Here is a 19,810-nt window from a genome sequence, read left to right as displayed (position 1 = left end):
TGATTTTATTGAGGCATTAGATTATGCTAGGGGAATATTGGGTCCAAACTACTATATTTCTCTAGCACTCAGACAAAACCCAAACAAAATTTGTCAGTACAACATACAAAAAGACACAGACAAAGTAATTTTTTGTGACCATTGTTCCTTTATGATCGAAGCCTTTAAAAGACTAAACCAGAAAAATAAGACATTGATCCAAGAAAAGATGAAGCTCTTGGAGCAAGTAAAGATGTTAGAACACAAACTACAGGCAGTCAAGTTCGAGTTAGCACAATCTCAGAGTTTTCCATCTCAGACTAAAATGGATGAGACAGACGTGCATTCCCCCATGAATATAGCTAGATCCAATGTATCGGATAAGGATACAACTAGTCCGATTCAAACGGCAGCCGGTAAAGACTTATCAAATCCGTTGATGGCTATCACTTTGCTGAAGATGAGGGATGTTCATTTCTCCAGACAAGACGAAGACTACCAAAGACACTAATACAAAGAGCTACCTCTATAAATAAATATATACTTGCCAAGAAGAAAAAGAACGAGAAAATAGAGAATATAGTTAAACGAACATTAGAAAGACTTTTTCAGACAAAATAAGAGCAAGATAAGCATATAGTCCAAAATCCTAGTCTATGGATGTCGCTAGTCCATAATTCAGATCTTGAAGGAGACATGGTAAATTTTCAGAACAGTGTATTTCAAGACTCGCAAGATCCAAATGGCGTAGATTCTAGAATGAGTTTTGATTCCATTGCACTACATAATTTAGACACATGAAGAAATTAGTAAAAGAGGTAATTATGATAGCCAAAGACAAAAGAAGAAAAGAAAAGATTCGTTGAAAAAAACAGCAATGGCTAGAAGACAATATAGATAAAGTAACTTTGTTAATGCAAGTTTTAATAAAGTAGCTACAACAAAGGACAGATCAGCAAAAGGGTTCTGAAAGATTCACGTGACGATGGGGCTCAAAGAGAATCCGGCTGAACTCAGAAACATTCTTTAGTATTTTGGAGTCCGAAGTTGAAGTCCGCCAAATGACTATAAATAAGATCATTTGTGAAGAGGCAAAGAGATCATCAACAACATTCACGACAAAAAGCCACAACGTCCATATTCTGTTTCTCTTTCAAATGCCAGTATGCCTTTCCCTCATCAAAATTCCTGTAATATAATCTTTTATTATAAAATAGTATTAGCTTTCAATATTTCTCTTAGTGTAAAGTAGTTTCTGGGGTTCCCCGAAAGGGAAACCTACCTCCATAATTAAATCATGTAAAATTTATAACTATGTAAATTATGTCAATATAAATCTATGTTTTTATAAATCTATTAACTTAGTATATAGTTATTCTCTTAAATTCTTAATAAATTCGATGGATTAACCTATAAATTCCTAGGTGATAAAGCGGCTGTTTTAATGTCCAAAACATGATAAAGGACGATTTTGGCATGGCTGGGGTGTTGTTAAAGATGAAGGTTATTAAGAACAAATGTTAAAAGAAAGAGATGAACAGTGTAACAAGATTCATGACTGAACAGAGTCTAGATTATTAACAAAAATCACTTATCCTGGATACTTGTTCTCTAATCAATCATTGTACATTTTATTTTTAAACGAATAAGCTTAACGAGTTGACTATGTCCCCTTTTTTGTTTCCACCCGATTTTTGGTATTCCTTTTGGACCGCACGACTAGTTGAATATGTGCTGTTGTGTAAGGCCCGAGAAAACTTCATACCTGAATTTCTTTTCATTTCTAGAACTGGAAGCCGAGGCCTTTGATTAAGAGTAAAGTGAGTTTTATCCAACACACCACAATTCTTGGTGATATAATCGACTATGAGCTGAGTTTATATATGATGGCTCATTAACCCAACCAACTGTTTGAATTGGGTCAAGATGTGCTAAATTAATGAGTCATGATCATACTCCAATATTCTTACCTTACCCGACATGCCTCTTTCGCACCGTGTCTTACCTGTGTACCGTGTAGCTTCTAATATCATCAGTCACATTCTTCTGTCGATGTCATTCTTTAGCTGAAATCAAAAGTTAATATAACGAATTTTATTTTCTATGGATGGGCTTTATCGCACGGTCTTAGATATGAAAGAAAGGTAACATCCTAAATGTCCTGCAGCTTCCTGTTTATAGATGTGGTGCACAACACACCGATAAACAAGAATCTACTAGACATGGTCTGTAGACACTCCGAAGACGAACTGCTCTGATACCACTTTTGTCACGACCTAACCTCGTGGGCCGTGACCAGTGCCCGAGCTGGAAACTGGTATGTACCTGTTAACTATAATCATCCACAACTAGCATAATACAGACTTATGAATACCAAGACAAGCCGGCAAGGCTGCCACTACGAATGGGAACGTCCCAAAACATAAGCCATATAGACACAACTAAAAAACATCGATACACAACCCACACATATGTCTACAGACCTCTAAAAGTAACAACGGTATCATATAACAGGACAGGGCCCCGCCGTACCCCTGGATAAAATACATATACACCACAAGAGATTATGTACCAAAATCTAGGCTCCCGAACAAGGGAGCTCTTCAAGATAACTAAATAGGACTCCTAAGCTGGCGGGTTACCAACGTGAGCATCTGTACCTACTGGCATGAACGCAGCCCCCCCCCCCCCAAAGAAAGGGGGTCAGTACGGAATATGTACTGAACATGTAAAGCTTAAATACAATAAACAGGATCATATTGAAGTGAGGAGTATAAAAAACCAGTACAATAACCAGAAAACCACAAGGCTTACCTTTGAATCATAAATCATGGTGTCAATATCAGACTTAACTCGTTATGAAACTTAATGTCACCATTAGAGAATTATCCTGTTCATATTCATATGTATAATGTGTCCCAGCCCTCTAGTGAGGGACTCGGTGAATAAGATCATTATGTGCCATCCTGGATGCCATCCCCATATCATCATATCATCATGTCATCATATCATCATATACATATATATAACGTGTCCCGGCCCTCTAGTGAGGGACTCAGTGAATAATGCACTGGATTTGTGCACGAAAACATGTCCTGGACCAGGACTCAGTGAAAGATGTATTGAGGCATGCACGAGCAGAGTAGTGAGAAACCATATGCAAATTAAATCATATCTGAGACTCAATAGAATAATAAAAACGAATCATCATTTGAAAATCAAGACAATAGTCATATCAAGTACCTTTCAAATGTCATTGGGGATTATATCAAAATAGAACCTCTGAATTATATACGCATATCAAGACATAATAAAATAGTCTCTGGAAGTCAAGAACATTAGCCATGCTAATGGCTCTAAGAATAGGAGTTATTTTGGAGTCATATATATACATCGTCTATTTGTTCAATAAAGATCATGCCAAAAAGAAGGAAGGGTTAGCTTTACATACCTTAAGTCGCCAATATAAACCCAAAACGAACTCGTCTTAATGTTGATGCTAATCCTATAACTGGGAAATACATGTACGACTTTAGATAACTTTCGTATATCATGTATATCAATTGATAATTTTATCCTAAAACGAAACAGGCAGCATTTCCCCAATTTCATATATCACCACAACAGCCCACAAATTCAACTCTTTCCAAGTGACGATTTTATTCTCAAGTTCGGGTTTATTTCGTCAATTCCCACAATTTAGCCAAAATATCAATCACAATACCAATAACAATATTATCAAATACATATTCAAATTGAATCAAATTCATTCCTAAATCACTTCCAAAACAGCCCAATATAAATTCATATACCGACTAAATCACTTACTCTCTCCCTGGTGTACTTAGTCATAACTCGACTCTTTCTTCTTCTATAGTTACTCCCTTAAGATGTATCGTTCACTTCACCTTACCTCTTAATATTTAATTAAGATTTTATAACGTGCAGACATCCCTTGTCGATTTATTAGACTTTACAATCCTTGGAGTATTTCATGCCTCTAGTAACCTGTAGACCATTCGCAGACTCTACGGATAAAACGAAATTTCCTAAGGTGTAACATTATTTTACTTATTCCCATAATCTTACTTGCATAGTCATTACCTCTATACCCACATTATTAAGTCAACCACGTGAATCATTTGTTACATACTGATACCATGTCATCTCTTAATCTTTCGCGATTACTTAATAATCAGGAACCTTTTTCTTATCTTTAGAATCCTCTTCGGGTGTCTCTTCTCACTTAACTTATATCTGAATAAAGGTTAAAATATATGATGATCTTAAGGGGTTTAAATCTCATGTTAATCATGTCCCATAATGAATCTCTCGAGAGCACACTTTTGAGGTAAATGCTCGTCTCACATCGTGAGTGAACGCTTGTATAGGTAGTTTTTCCTATAGCACCCCTATTATCACATTGAGGTAATACTTATCTTCTATCATATGGCCATTTTTCAAATATATTTCACATTTTACATCAATTTATGAAGTTCTATCTTGAACTTTCGTCACTCTTTTGTCCTTCGATCCATACCTTTTACCATTTCATTCTTACGTATATGATTGTCGTATCGCCTCGTAATGTGGAAGGTCCATCTCCCTTCGTTGACTAATGTCTATAACTATCTCACCATAGGATAGATGCCTTTTTCATAGTGTTCTTCTCCATAAATTCATTGAGACCCATAGGTCATCTTACGCATTAGCCCTTTTTAGTAATATAGCTTGCAACCCAAACTTAAGGTGCCCGTCCTTTTGTTCGTTCTCTTTAAATTCACTGTCTTCTAGTAACCAACTCGTTTTGATCATCTCGCTTAAACCATTTCAAAATTTCCCTTAATCCATCTTATAACACTTTAGACATATTATGTCATGTCGTTTTTTTGTCAGACTCCTTTCCCTTCCTTTATTCACCCTTTGATTTTCTCATATCCTACTGTAGGAGATTTTTCTATCCCTTCTCCTTTGCTACTTGTAAGTCACAATATCATTAGCAAACAACTTTATTCCAACATGTTAGCCTCCAATCCAATATAGCATTGCTATCCTTTATAATATCTCTTAAGTTACTCGTTACCATTCTCTTGTCGTATTCTTTGTTTTTATAAGCATCCACTTTCTAATGCCATATTATCCAAGATCTTTACAGATGATTCTCAGCATTGTCTCAAATACCATCCTGACAGAAATCCTTTTATTATTGGCTTTGTGATCTTACTAACTTGTTTCAGCAAGGGATCTCACTTGAAGTTTAAGCATCTATATCAAATATATTTTAGTGTCTGTTGTTTCCATCTTGCACCTACATTTCTCTCACTCGCTTCCCCCCTTAAGGCTGTACTTATTATCTGTTTATATTCTGCTACATGTCCCCATTCCCAATCTCAAATTCATCTGATATTTTTTTCAATTTACTTGGTATACTGTACCATATCCATATCTTTTCTTTATAATTTATGATTTTGATTATTCACGTACGATACCTTAACAAAATCTCAAAGCGACGAGGACCTTTGTATGTATAGTACAAAATGTCATCTGATAATCTGTAATCGAGTAATCCAACCAATGTAGCGACTCGTCCAAGGCCACATTCCACTCACTCCAATCAATAATTATTTAGTACTTGTAGTCGATCCAAATTCTCAATTAGGTAGCACTTATTTTCTGATGATAAGTGTCCAAAGCTTCCTTGCAACATTATCTTTATCCCAACCTGTATCATATGTTTCCTTTAATAAATTTACAATACATCGTTTGTTCTTCAAGCCTACCGTCTTTGTCCTTTAAGGATTCCACTATTTCCGAGGCGAAGTCGTGTACACGCAACACTCCTTTATGCCTTATGCCCTTTTACCCTTGTTGTGTGCCTAGTAATGACTTCTAACTTACTCAAAATCATGTCAAGTTCATCTTAATGATGATCTTATCTTATCATCTTGTCGTCGTACTACACCTTTAAGTCCGTAACTATATATTTCTCTTTTATTTTATACTCATACTCCATTTGTTACGTCTGTCTTGGGTACTTCCTTTAGAATTCCCTTATTATTTTTCCGTCTATGTCTATCTTTTATTCTGTGCATGAGGAATCTTATATTACCTCTGTATCATTCGGAAAACCTCACTTGTGCATGACCCCTTTCTTATTCGTTCTATAGCTCGCTTTTCCATTTCACACTTACCTTTATATTCTAGTCACATAGATCACGTCATATCATTGGCCACTTCCTCACTAGGATTTATTTATTTTCATAACAATCCTCATTGTATTAACATTATATCATGTTCGTATTCAATCCCATAGTGTAACACTTCTTAACCTTATTAACGATTCTTATTATGGGTTAATTACACCTTGTGGAGTAAGCATACTTAACCTTTTACCCTTTCTAGTCAATCTTATCCTTTAATACTTCACAAGTTGTCTTACCAATACATTCATATCCGTCACAATTATTTTTCCTCTGTACTCTTATCTTAATCATATTACTACTTCTTTTAAATATAAACTCGTCATAGTTTATCCCTGCTTATTAATTCAGTCGGTACCTTAATATAACATTCTATCAAAATTTGCTAGCCCTTTCTAAATCATCTCTTAGTATCACAAGCCCTTTCCAAATTCAAATTCCCCCTTTTTTTATATTGATATCGACCTCCTAATTGGTATTACCATCAATTTAGCAGTTAAATTATTTCTCGAGGTCATCCGTACTCTCAATTTAGTCAAATCCTATCATTACTATCAACACGACCTTTCAGGACATATTACAAACCTATATCTCATTCTCTTTTTATTTCTAGAAAATTTTTGGCAGAGTTTCCTCTGTATTTCTTATATATATATATACTATCATATCATAGTCACACAGAGCTCCCAATTTCCAATAAAAAGTATAAAGGTGTCAGAACTTACCTCACATATCGCACCTCGAGACGTACCTTATCCTTTAACGATCTATCTTGTTATAACTTCCGATCTACCTCCCCTTTCATTCATCAACTTTACATGTCGATCATACTCCAATATTCTTACATTACCCGAGATGCCTCTTTCGCACCGTGTCTTACCTGTGTACCGTGTAGCTTCTAATATCATCAGTCACTTTCTTTTGTCAATGTCATTCTTTAGCTGAAATCAAAAGTTAATATAAGGAATTTCATTTCCTATGGATGAGCTCTATCGCACGGTCTTAGATATGAAAGAAAGGTAACATCCTAAATGTCCTGTAGCTTCCTGTTTGTAGATGTGGTGCACAACACACCGATAAACAAGGCTCTACTAGACACGGTCTGTAGACACTCCGAGGACGAACTGCTCTGATACCACTTTTATCACGACCCAACCTCGTGGGCCATGACTAGTGCCCGAGCTGGACACTTATATGTACCTGTTAACTATAATCATCCACAACTAGCATAATACAGACTTATCAATACCAAGGCAAGACGTCGTCTCAAAACTATCGCATTATTTAGACGTATCACAACAACCTGTCTCTTAGGGAGGTACAACTCTCAACAGACATTATAGTACATAAGCTAACAAGGCTTTCATAATACATAAGGGAACATCCCTGCCATAAACGAGCTAACAAGGCTATCATAACACATTACTTCTCAATATATATATATATATTTATATGTACGCAAGCCGACAAGGCTGCCACTACGAAACATCCCAAAACATAATCCATATAGACACAACTGAACAACATCGATACACAACCCACACATATGTCTACAGACCTCTATGAGTAACAACAGTATCATATGACGGGACAGGGCCCCGCCGTACCCCTGGATAAAATACATATACACCACAAGAGATTCTGTACCAAAATCTAGGCTCGAGAACAAGGGAGCTCTCCAAGATAGTTGAATAGGACTCCTAAGCTGGCGGGTTACAAACGTGAGCATTTGTACCTGCGGGCATGAATGCAGCACCCCCGAAGAAAGGGGGTCAGTACGGAATATGTACTGAGCATGTAAAGCATAAATACAATAAACATGATCATATGGGAGTGAGGAGTACAAAACACCAGTACAATAACCAGAAAACCATAAGGCTTACCTTTGAATCATAAATCATGGTGTCAATATCAGACTTAGCTCGTTATGAAACTTAATGTCACCATTAGAGAATCGTTCTGTTCATATTCATATGTATAACGTGTCCCGGCCCTCTAGTGAGGGACTCGGTAAATAAAATCATATCATCATTATGTATATATATATATAACGTGTCCCGGCCCTCTAGTGAGGGACTCGGTGAATAAGGTCATCATGTGTCATCCTGGCCGCCATCCCCATATCATCATATACATATATATATAACGTGTCCCGGCCCTTTAGTGAGGGACTTAGTGAATAATGCAGTGGATCTGTGCACGAAAACATGTCCTGGCCCGGGACTCAGTGAAAGATGTATTGAGGCATGCACGAGCAGAGTAGTGAGAAACCATATGCAAATTAAATCACATCTGAGACTCAATAGAATAATCAAAACGAATCTTCATTTGAAAACCAAGACAATAGTCATATCAAATACCTTTCGAATGACACTGTGAATTATATCAAAATAGAACCTCTGGAATTATATACGCGTATCAAGACATAATAAAATAGTCTCTGGAAGTCAAGAACATTAGTCATTCTAGTGGCTCTAAGAATATGAGTTATTTTGGAGTCATATATATACATCGTCTGTTTGTTTCATAAAGATCATGCCAAAAAGAAGGAAGGGTTAGCTTTACATACCTTAAGTCGCCAATATAAACCCAAAACGAACTCGTCTTAATGTTGATGCTAATCCTATAACAGGGAAATGCATGTACGACTTTAGATAACTTTCGTATATCATGTATATCAATTGATAATTTGATCCTAAAACGAAACAGGCAGCATTTCCCCAATTCCATATATCACCATAACAACCCACAAATTCAACTCTTTCCAAGTGACGATTTTATTCTCAAGTTCGGGTTTATTTCGTCAATTCCCACAATTTAGCCAAAATATCAATCACAATACCAATAACAATATTAACAAATACATATTCAAATTGAATCAAATCCATTCCTAAATCACTTCCAAAACAGCCCAATATAAATTCCTATACCGATGCTTGTATACACTTCTTTATTTTCGTATATACATAGTCTAACAACAAACATAACAACAACAACTACAGCCAATCCCACAATTTTCCAGCACACCAAACAATTTATTACAATCCCTAAACAGTCCATATAATGACAATAACAATTTATTCGATTTCCCACAACTAATTTCGTAGTTCCCCATTTCTCAATTTAACTATGGCTTGGACGAATTTAAATATGTATAGGAGAGGAGAATTTTTACCTTATATGGCAATAATTAATTTTCTTTCACCTTACTTCACTTCGAAGCTATCACACGGAAGTGGGTATAACCCTTTTATAATTTTTCACATTTTTACTCCGTTGAAGGAGAAATGTTTCCCCTACCACGGTGCTGCCCTTTTCTTGAAATGTTGAAGGAAATATACGTATGTCTCTATATATCAAGAATGTTGTTGAACGTTTCTTTGGCCTTCAACAAAATTTTCTACGTAAAAGTATGAATTCCAACTCAGTTAAATTAACCATAGATAATAAACTAAGGTTTAAAGTCCTATTTTTTAATAAAGTAAAAATTTAAAACAAGTAGCAAAATTAACAACGTCACATCAGTTAAGCTAGGGTTGCCGTCATTGGATCAACTTTCTTTGCTCATTCCTCTTCTAGCATTCTGCCTATTCCGAAGCTTTGCAACATTCTTGGAGCGGGTGGAATTTCAAATTAAGCTTATTAGGAATAAGGAAATTGGCTTCAAATTGGTGATTCCTTATTAACTTCATACGTAAGTTTATATGCATGTAGAAAGAAGCTATTGTCTATATCTGTTATATTTTAATGAATTATCAAGCATTCTTCTTAATAATCTGAATCAGTTTCAACTATTTGATCATCAAATATTATATACGAATTTAAACCAAACAAGCTAATGTCTCTTTCTGCTACTGCTTCCTTTTATTTTCAATTAGTATTAGGTTAGTCTTTTATATTTTATTTCATGAACTTGAGGGAATTTTGATTATTGTTGCATGTATGTTTCTCCTTTTCTATGATTATACATGTTATAAATATTTTTCTCCTTGTTTGAAATATCAGAATGTCAACTTTTGAGAAGGCAAATAATGCTGAGAGTGACGAAGTATTATTAGAAGATATTAGAGCGGAAGATGAGAATGAGCAAAAAAATCAAGAGGAAGTTTCAGAAGATGTCATAATTGAATTAGAAGGGAAAATGAAAAATCACATTGTTAAAGACGAGAAAGAGGCTTATATTTTATATTGTGAATATGCACATTCCAAAGGTTTCAGTGTACGGAAGGATAAGCAATATTATTTTCAAGGTAACGAAGTGGTTAGGGAAAAACGTTCCGTATGCTATAGGCATGGGGAAAAAGATGAAAGGCTAAGAAAATCCAGTAAGGTGTCTTGCAATCATATTGACACGCGATCAAAATGTCCTGCAATGATAATCTTTAAGCGTCAAATTCCTAATAGTCTTTTCATGGTGGATAGATTTATAGAAGAACATAACCATGAGATGGCTTCACCGAAAAAGAGACATTTGCTAAAATCAGCTCGTTCTATAACTAAAGCCAAAAAACTAGTTAGTGAAAACATGGTTAATGCTGGTATAAAGCCAACTGCAACCTATTCTTACCTGGCAGAAGAAGCTGGAGGGGTTGATGTTTCAGGCTATTCAAAGAAAGATTGTTTTAATTTTATAAACCAGTTGATGAAATCTAAGGCGGAAACTGGGGATGCTCAAAGTGTTGTTAATGAATTTAATAATAGACAAGCGAGTGAAAGTCTCTTTTATTAGGATGTTCAACTTGATTCTGAAGGGCGTATGGCTAACTTTTTCTGGAGAGATGGTCGATCTAGAATTGACTATGAGATTTTTGGTGATGTCGTTTATTTTGATACCACATATCGGACAAACAAGTATCGTATGATTTGTGCACCATTTATTGGAATAAATCATCATTGGCAGAATATAATTTTTGGTTGTGCTTTTTTATCTGATGAGTCGGCAGAATCTTTCAAATGGTTATTCTCTACGTTTTTAAAGTCAATGGGAGGCATTTCCCCGCAAACTATTATAACTGATCAAGCTCAAGGAATGGCAATTGATATTAGAAAAGTGATGTCTGGAACTAGACATAGACTGTGTCAATGGCACATATCCCAGAATGCCCCATCTCATTTGGGCTCACTTAATAATGATAAAGGTTTTTCTAAACTTTTCAACAAGTGTATGTCAGAATGTGATTCTATTACTGAGTTTGAAGAAACCTGGGAGATGATGCTTACAATGTATAATATATAAGAACATAAATGGTTGAAGAATCTTTACAATATTCGACACATGTGGTCCACAACTTTTAATAATGATGTCTTTAGTGCTGGATTGAAAGCCTCATCTCGAAGTGAAAGTACTAATCATGTATTAAACGGGCTTGGTGACTTGAGCACTTATTTGCACATATTTGTCACTAACTATGAGAAAAATGAAGTAAATAAGTGGCGGCTGAGTGAAGAACATGAAGACTTCAACTGTAACAAGGTGGACCTACTCTTGCTGTAAAAGGTAGTCCAATTTTAGCTCAAGTTTCTATCGTCTACACTCACAAGATTTATAACATGTTTTAGAAAGAGTTTCTCAAAGGATCTGGGGCATGTTATATTGAGCCACAAGTATATTGTGATGGTCAAGTGTCCAAATATGAAGTAAGAATGCATAATTCAACCAAGAATTGGTTTGTGGAGTTGGATTCCACAACTTTACATGTGACATGCACTTGCAAGAAGTTTGAATCTGTGGGTATTTTATGTGCACATTGTCTACTAGTTTTCACTTCTAATAAGGTTAGAGAAATCCTAGCGAAATATATTTTGAAGAGATGGACCAAAGATGTGAGGAAAAGAATAAAAGATTTGCCAAGCAAGAGCTCTTCTAGCAATGGAAATTCGGAATCATCTGAGATTGTTTACACTAATAGTGTGATGAAGGCTTGTTACAATCTTGTTTATCTTAGCAAATCTAATACAGAGTGTCGAGAAATTTTTCAAAGACATCTCAAAAATGCTTCAGATGAATTGGATGACTATCTAGGAAAATTGGACAACATTACTGTTCATTCTTCAGCAAAAAAAATGGTAAGAAAAATATAGAAGACAAGGTATTGGATCCTCTGTATGTAAGAGCACCAGGCGTTCGCAAAGAGCGTATTCAAAATCATTGGGAGAAATCCAAAATGGAAAAAACTACTCAACCAACTCATGGGAGAACTAGTAAGTATTATGTAGGTCTTCATTTGATAATAAACTTTTGTAATAATCTAATTAGTTTTGTTTGATTATAGTGAAATCTCAAAAAGTTGATGCACCACCAATAAAAAGTTTGTTTGAGAACAATGTATACACTCCTCGTCAAGCAACACCGTCTATATCAGAAGTCAGTTTACAAGTTAGTTTTCTTTTATTCTTTTTCATATAAATTTCTTATCTTAAACAATTGTTCTATATTATTAATTTGTCTTGGATTTGTCTTTTTTTTTAAGGATACTGCTTTTGACTTGGATTTGGATGACTCAAATGTCTCATTTTTTACCTTGTTACAAGGTGTTGAGAATACTACACAGGTACTCTCACAACGTTAGGGGTAATATAATTATGATTAATATATTTGAATATTTTTTAATTCAAATTATTTCTTATTTGTGTAGCAATCATCTGCAAGTACATGGAAATCAGGATGAAACTACAATTGAAGTGTCAGATCTTCTCGGAGAATGATGTGATACTATGATTTTGAGGCATTTGGGCAGGAGAAGCTAGTCCTTTATTTTTTAGATAGTAGTATACTTACACACATTCGTAAAAGATCCTTAATTTCTTTTGTTGGATGGTAAATTTTTTTTTAGAAAACTTTTGATTGGTTCGTTAGTTAAAGCAACCAATAACATAATCAAAATTGTATTCTTGATTTCTTTTTATTGCTTGTTGAATTTGTGATGAAGATGTACCTTAAGCTTTTTATTTGAAAAAATTCTCGACTAAAATAAATTATCCTTATATCTACTAGTTGAACACAAATTTTTCATTACCGAAATCTTCTTTGTTATTGCAGATTTCTGATTATTATATTTAGGTAGAGTATTTGTCATCTATCACATCCATACTCTTAACTAAGCTATTTTGTGAGGAAACTAGTTGACATGCCTTGATTAGTTTTTGAAATCTGTATGTGCAGTGTAGCTATGGTTTTCTTAGTGGTTCATGGTTCTAATATTTGCTGAATGATATTTAGATATTGTTTTGTATAAGCGTTTTGTAGCCAAGGAAAGATGTTGCAACTTGGCATTTCCTCAATAGGAACACAAAGAGCCTTCAGGCTTTATGGAATAAGAATCATGTATGAAGAACAACAATATTTGTTTATGTATTGTGGGTGTACCACTGAAAAGAAATATAGTTATGACCTTTGAGATGTAGTTAATGGCACAAAAGTGTTTGATAAGTAAAAAAAAAAAAAGTACAGTCAATTACTTATTGTTAAGAAGATAAAAGAAATAGTGTGAGAATATTTTTATATTATTAATTAAGTTTATGTGCAAAAATTTGGTTAACTAGAGTTAAGTACTAATATTTATAGTTAAATAATGTGACAAGTGTCATTTATTTATTAGTTGAGTGAATACACCCGGTGCGGATAAGTTTTTTTCTTGCTAGAATATAACATGTTGTTGCCAGCTTAGGAGAACTAACGTTGCAAAGTGTCAACTCAAGGAATTCTCTTTCCTTTCTTTATTTGGAGTGTGGACCCACCTTAACATTTATGAATTGTGAGAATGTCCCACTATTGCCATCAGATCCGTATGTATGCATATGAGTCATTTGTTCTTTTTTTAAAATGGTGCCATGTGGAAAGGTGCCTCTAGGCTAGGTGATTTTTTTTTTTTTTTGCTAGTAAATATTTGAAACGGTTCATCTGTAATGAATTCTGAAGTTTCCTAGTACTTAGATAGTTGTGGGGCCTACATACTCTTAATTTAATAAGGAAAAAGAAGGCTCGTCTATTAAGCAGCCACCAACACATCTTGTACAATGAAATATGAGTCATAAGGGGCAGATTTTGGTAGTCCCACGTGGAATCCATAATTGTCCACTATTATATCATTTATTTTCCATTAATCCATTAATTAATCCCTTTAATTTAACTAATTACCGGCATTTCACTTGAATTGACCACTTTTAACACACCTTATATACTCCTTATCATAATCGTGTAATATAACATTAGTCCATTGTCCCTTTTGGTACACATAAAATATTATTCTCAATCATCATCGTCACACTTTTTCGTCTTAAATCATTTCGGGACTTCAAACTCTTTGTACACCGAGCTATCGATTTTCATCCTTGAATATAATCGAATTCTCCGGGCTCGGGTAATTTTTCTCATATTGGACGATTAAATTTTTCTAGTCCAAAAATACGGGATATTATAGCTTGGACCGTATTTCATCAAATAAATTTCGAACCTCGACAAAACTTATTTTCTTAGATTTGTTTAACTTCAAATATTTATAACACATTTGTACCATCACTACAACCACCCATAAGATGGGGAGGATAACCTCGTTTTCAATACTAATATCATTTAACTTGTACAATTTTCAACACATGAAAATACGGGATGTAGCACAAGTATAGGACGAAGAACGGTCGTGCTCAATTTCAAGCTACCTACATATCCCTAAGATGGGAGTCAGACTGATTATAGTTCGGGAAAACTTGTTGGGGAGGAAAATGATACATTGCGAGAGGGGTGATTGAACTCAGAGCCATGGATTGAAATGGACTACAGTTGTATGTCGAGATCCTGATGAAAAAATCGGGTTGTGTGCCGAAGCTTTGAATGTAGAGGGGTCTTGGACTGTGTGTGAGGAACTTGATGCATACTCTGATTTGTGTGTCAGAGCCTTAAAATGAAATGAAATCTCATGTTGTGTGCCGAAATCCTGATGCATACTTTGCTTTGTGTGCCAAAGCTTTGAAATCGAATACCCGTATTTGAAGGTGGTCGCCTATATAAAAAGTAAAATACCCGGATTTAAAGGTGGGTGCCTAACTGAAAGTAAAATACCAGCATTAGAAGGTGGGTACCTGACTGAAATTAAAATAACACATTGGAAGGTGGGCACCTGACTGAAATTAAAATACCCGCATTAGAAGGTGGGTGCATGCACTAAAATTTAAAATACCCGCATTAGAAGGTGGACGCCTGACTGAAATTAAATACCCGCATTAGAAGGTCGGCTCCTGACTGAAATTAAAATACCTGCATTAGAAGGTGGGAGCCTAATTGAAATTAAAACACCCGCATTAGGAGGTGGGTGCCTAAACTAGAATTGAAATACCCGCAATTAGGAGGTGGGCACCTGAACTGAAATTAAAATACCCGCATTGGAAGGTAGGCACCTGACTGAAATTAAAAAACCTGCATTAAGCCGCCTAAACTGGAATTAAAATACCCGCATTAGAAGGTGGACTCCTGAACTGGAATTAAAAAACCCGCATTAGAAGGTGGGTGCCTGAACTGAAATTAAAAATACTCGCATTAGAAGATGGGCGCTTGACTGAAGTTAAAATACCCACATTAGAAGGTGGATGCCTGACTGAAATTAAAATACCCGCATTAGAAAGTGGGTGACTGACTGAAATTAAAATACCTGCCTTAGAAGGTGGGTGCCTGTATTTTTTTGTTTTGATGCATGTTTGTTGTTTTTGTGTAAAAAATGTTGCAAAATGAAGAAGTGAAGAGAGTCGTGTCTTGACTTCAGTTAGTACGAACAATTAGTTTTGTGCATAAGAATTTCATCAATTTCTTCCCAGCTAACTGAGATTGACTTGGGGATAATTCCTACAGCTTCAAGTGGTACCTTAGACATAGCTAAGTATCGACAAGATGTGTTCGTCTTGCTTCAAATAAAGGTTTGGAACAACACTTATCCTCATGTTTCAAGTGGCCTCGCCAGAATAAAAGTCATTTTTCACACATATTTCATTTTTTTTTTTTAACTTTGGGATGTCTAGAGAAGTACACTCATACTCAGAGATATTTTCAATGCATGCAATTGTGATACCATAAACTTGCCCGTCATGTAGGTATCCATTAATGTGATAACCCTTGGCGTAGGATCACGTAGGGCTTGTTATCGGGTTATAATGTAGGCTTGGGAAAATGGTAAGATATGATTTGGGTAAGGAGTAACTAATCCTTCCCTGAGCGTTGCACTATGGTTGTGTTTTGTATTTGTGTGCTCTGATGCTGATCTGCTTCGTTTTGTTTTCCCTTTCTTTTGTACTTATGCGACTTCTTTTACAAGTTGGAGTTTTTTTAGAGTTCGGGGTTGTATGCTCGAGACTCTGTGGGGATTAAGAGAATTGACCTGGGCTGTATGCCCGAAGTCTTGATGTTAATTCTGAGTTGTATGCCAGAGTGTGAAAAATATAACGGATTGTATTTCGAAATCCCGAATGACTATTTTTTTTGGGCTCTTTCTTGCTTTGGAGGTCGTTGTTCATCTTTATTTTTCTGGGACTGTTGAATATTTTTTTTCTTTGGAAGCTCCAGCTTGGATTTCTATCCGCGGTTGCACGTTTTTAATGCGCTCAGGGAGGTGGGGCCAAGAGAGGAATAGTGCATGTATGCACTCAGAAATGGTATAGGTTTATGATGTGGTTGTCAAAGAAAAGGCTCTGGGATCAAAGGGGGAATGCTAGGGATAATGTTATTTTGTAGTATAGAAAGGCTCAAACGGGTCAAAGAAGTCCTACGATCCTTTCCTATACCAAGTGTTACACATAATTTCGCCTCAACAGACATTCAGGCCAAATTCTAGATCACAATGCAATGCAATTGAACGTTATCTAAAGCTCACCACACAATGCACATGAAATAATGAGGTTGGTTTTGTTCTTGTCTTAAATTCATGCAAGGGAATTTTTCAGGTGTCACTTAAGATGTGAACGAGAGGTACCAAAAGAATCTATGGTTTACTACGAAGTCAATCCTCTGCATCATATCGATTGTTATTTGTTTATTTCCTATGCACATTCCTAATTGTGTTGGTACCAACCAAGTCAAAGATGTGAATCTAAAACATATTTTTATATTTTTTGAATAGGGGGTTCCAAATCCAAGAAGGGTTGCCTATGTATTCCATCTTTGATGAGAATCAGGTACGCATAGTTCGTCCAGATATGATAGAAAGAAGGAAATAATTTTTTTTTGTGATTTTTCAAAATAAAGTATTTTTTTGTGATTTTTTAAATAATGAGTACCGAACCCAAAAGGCTACCTTTGTATCTCATCTAAGAAGAGAATCAGGTGTGTGTAGTTCTTGCAGATAAAATATAAGAAGAGGCGCCGATTGAAGGCGGAGTTTAGCAAGTACTCCGGTAGACGGTAGAAGGGTGTGTCCATCGCAGTCACGGGGCTTTGAAAATTATCCAGGAAGGGACCGATCATTGTCTCAAATCTTGGATAATACTATGTTCAGGAGGCCAAGAAGAAGGATGTAAACCGTAGATGGAGCGTTGACATTACTCCAGTACACTGACGATTGTTATGGAGGAGAAGGTCGAACGTTGGCAGAGCTTTGACACTACTCTGCATCCATTGGCGTGCTTAGTTATGAGGAAATGTCAACATCAGTGGAGCTTTAAAAACAATCCTCATCCGCTGGCAAGGTAATAAGAGGTGATGCCGACCTTTACGGAGTTTCTAAAAATACTCCGTGCCTATCGGTAAGATTGCAATGATTGGTACCAAACTATTTGGGGAGCTTTGACATTACTCTTTGTCAGTTGACACGATTATTGTATAGTTGAGGGGGGAAGGATTTACTTGTTTTGAACCCTTGGGGTTGAAAAACAAGCACCGACAAGCCAAAGTTCCATGGCCTACTATGCTTGGGAGAAGAAGAAAATCTTATATTCCAGAATTTGGGACCAAAGTCGGGTGATGGTTGGGGTAAGGATGGTATTGGCATTGTTGGGTTTTGGATTTCAAAGGGTTTATTGACGCTTTTAGAAGCTTTTTTGGAGAGGGTCTTTGAATTGCTCTAAAATAATTGACCCAGTTTTTCGTTTTGAATCAATGGGGAGACTAGACCCTTGTGTAGGGTTGCCTACGTATCTTGTCAGTACAAGAATCAGGTCAGAAGTAGTTCGGAAAAATACTATGTTGTGTGAGATTTGTATGATTTCTATGAATTGGTGATTGTATTGAGTAGAAGTAAGGCTATGAACAAGAGTTAGAATCTGGAAAAAATGTGTTCCAGAGAGGTGAAGAATGTACAAATCCGTATTTTTTATTAAAAAAAGGATGGTAAATTTAAAACAATGGTACAAAGACCGGAAATGGGTATGAAAAATAATGTGGCTGCGAGAGTGGTCGTAAAGACCAAAAAATAGGTGTGAGAGTTTGGAAAGGCTCCAAGCTCAACACAAGTCAACAAAAATTATTCGATAAAGCAGACGAGGTGGAAGAAGTTATGTCTAGTATATATGTAAAATTAAAGAATGTCTAATAAATTCAATCTGTAAAACAAATAAAGAATACGTAAGATGCAAAGAGCATGTAGAAAATAAAGAATGTGTGACAAATAAAGAATGAAATTAATCTGGCTAGAGCAGTGATCAAAATTATACATACAATGGCCTAAGAATTCTAAGAGTACATTCACCTAAGCTGATAAAGAATATTCGGACAACTGCGAGATGACAAATAGTAAGACTAGCCCACCAATATCTGAAACTAAGGAGTTTAAAGAAGGTTCGAAGGAGCGCAAAGCACAACTCGCATGTATAATATGTGTATGTGTACAGACAAAGACTCAATTGAAAGTGTGAGGATAGTATAAAGAAAGCAGTAACATGTAATGTCTTCAAACAAATAAGGAACACAAGTTTGGCTTTGCTCGCGCCCTTTCAAAGATAATATTGTAGCAGTTCACAATATATATATATATATATATATATATATATATATATATATATATATTACAAGTAATAATAATAATAACAGATAAATAATCACATATCCCTCAAGTGCTCACCTAAATTATGTTTATTAAGGTCAAAACCTAGGTATTCCCCATCAGATTCGCATTCTGTTACACCCTATTTTGAACGGGTCCAAGATAGTTTGCAACTTCCAGGTTCTTCTAACTGGTTTAAAAAGAGTTTGAGTCGCCACCTTATTTTTTAGAAAAATTAGGAAACCTATGTGTATTTGTGTATCTACTCCATTTCAGTCCACGAAACCTATGAGATTCTAGATAAGTGTTTTCTTTATCCCGAGGGGAAGATATTAAACATCCCTCAGAGCCTGTTCGAAGACAGTCCTTAAACTTAGTTTAGCTTAATACTAGAGGGGGTTTATTTATCTATTTATCACTATTATTACTTGTTTTTAAAATGTCGCGATTTCATTAAAAGCTACACTGGGTGATTATATGCTAAGTATATACAATGTATAAGAAATGTATTTATATCAAGTATTTATAAAGAATGTATATCGATAGGAATGTACAAAGGCGTGTAAAAAAATATACTTCGTTCGATAGTAGTGTATTTGTTAGTAAAATGAGTATATATCTACTGGCACAAAAGGTATATCAGTTGATGTAAATAATGTGTACAACAATATA

At 35.5% G+C, this 19,810-nt stretch overlaps 2 protein-coding genes and 1 long non-coding RNA gene across 3 annotated transcripts; 2 read left to right on the top strand and 1 right to left on the bottom strand.

Annotated features, from left to right (window-relative positions):
- Window positions 1–7,677: 7,677 nt before the first annotated feature.
- Window positions 7,678–9,588, bottom strand: LOC132605347 (uncharacterized). Its single transcript, XR_009569153.1, has 2 exons — window positions 9,355–9,588; window positions 7,678–8,802 (listed from the first exon to the last, which is right to left on the bottom strand). It is a non-coding gene; the product is annotated as an uncharacterized LOC132605347 (long non-coding RNA).
- A 597-nt stretch (window positions 9,589–10,185) lies between these two features.
- LOC132608215 (protein FAR1-RELATED SEQUENCE 5-like) lies at window positions 10,186–10,908 on the top strand. The gene has a single exon (XM_060322277.1). It carries the CDS (start codon window positions 10,186–10,188, stop codon window positions 10,906–10,908), a length of 723 nt encoding a protein of 240 aa, XP_060178260.1.
- Window positions 10,909–10,935: 27 nt separating this feature from the next.
- Window positions 10,936–12,847, top strand: LOC132608214 (protein FAR1-RELATED SEQUENCE 5-like). The gene is made up of 6 exons (XM_060322276.1): window positions 10,936–11,402; window positions 11,490–11,652; window positions 11,739–12,245; window positions 12,436–12,555; window positions 12,650–12,730; window positions 12,815–12,847. Exons 1-6 carry the CDS (start codon window positions 10,936–10,938, stop codon window positions 12,845–12,847), a joined length of 1,371 nt encoding a protein of 456 aa, XP_060178259.1.
- The last annotated feature ends 6,963 nt before the right edge of the window (window positions 12,848–19,810 follow it).

The sequence above is a fragment of the Lycium barbarum genome, chromosome 8 (assembly GCF_019175385.1).
Source record: "Lycium barbarum isolate Lr01 chromosome 8, ASM1917538v2, whole genome shotgun sequence".
Taxonomy (NCBI): Eukaryota; Viridiplantae; Streptophyta; class Magnoliopsida; order Solanales; family Solanaceae; genus Lycium; species Lycium barbarum.
This window is presented reverse-complemented; position numbering and strand designations above follow the sequence as displayed.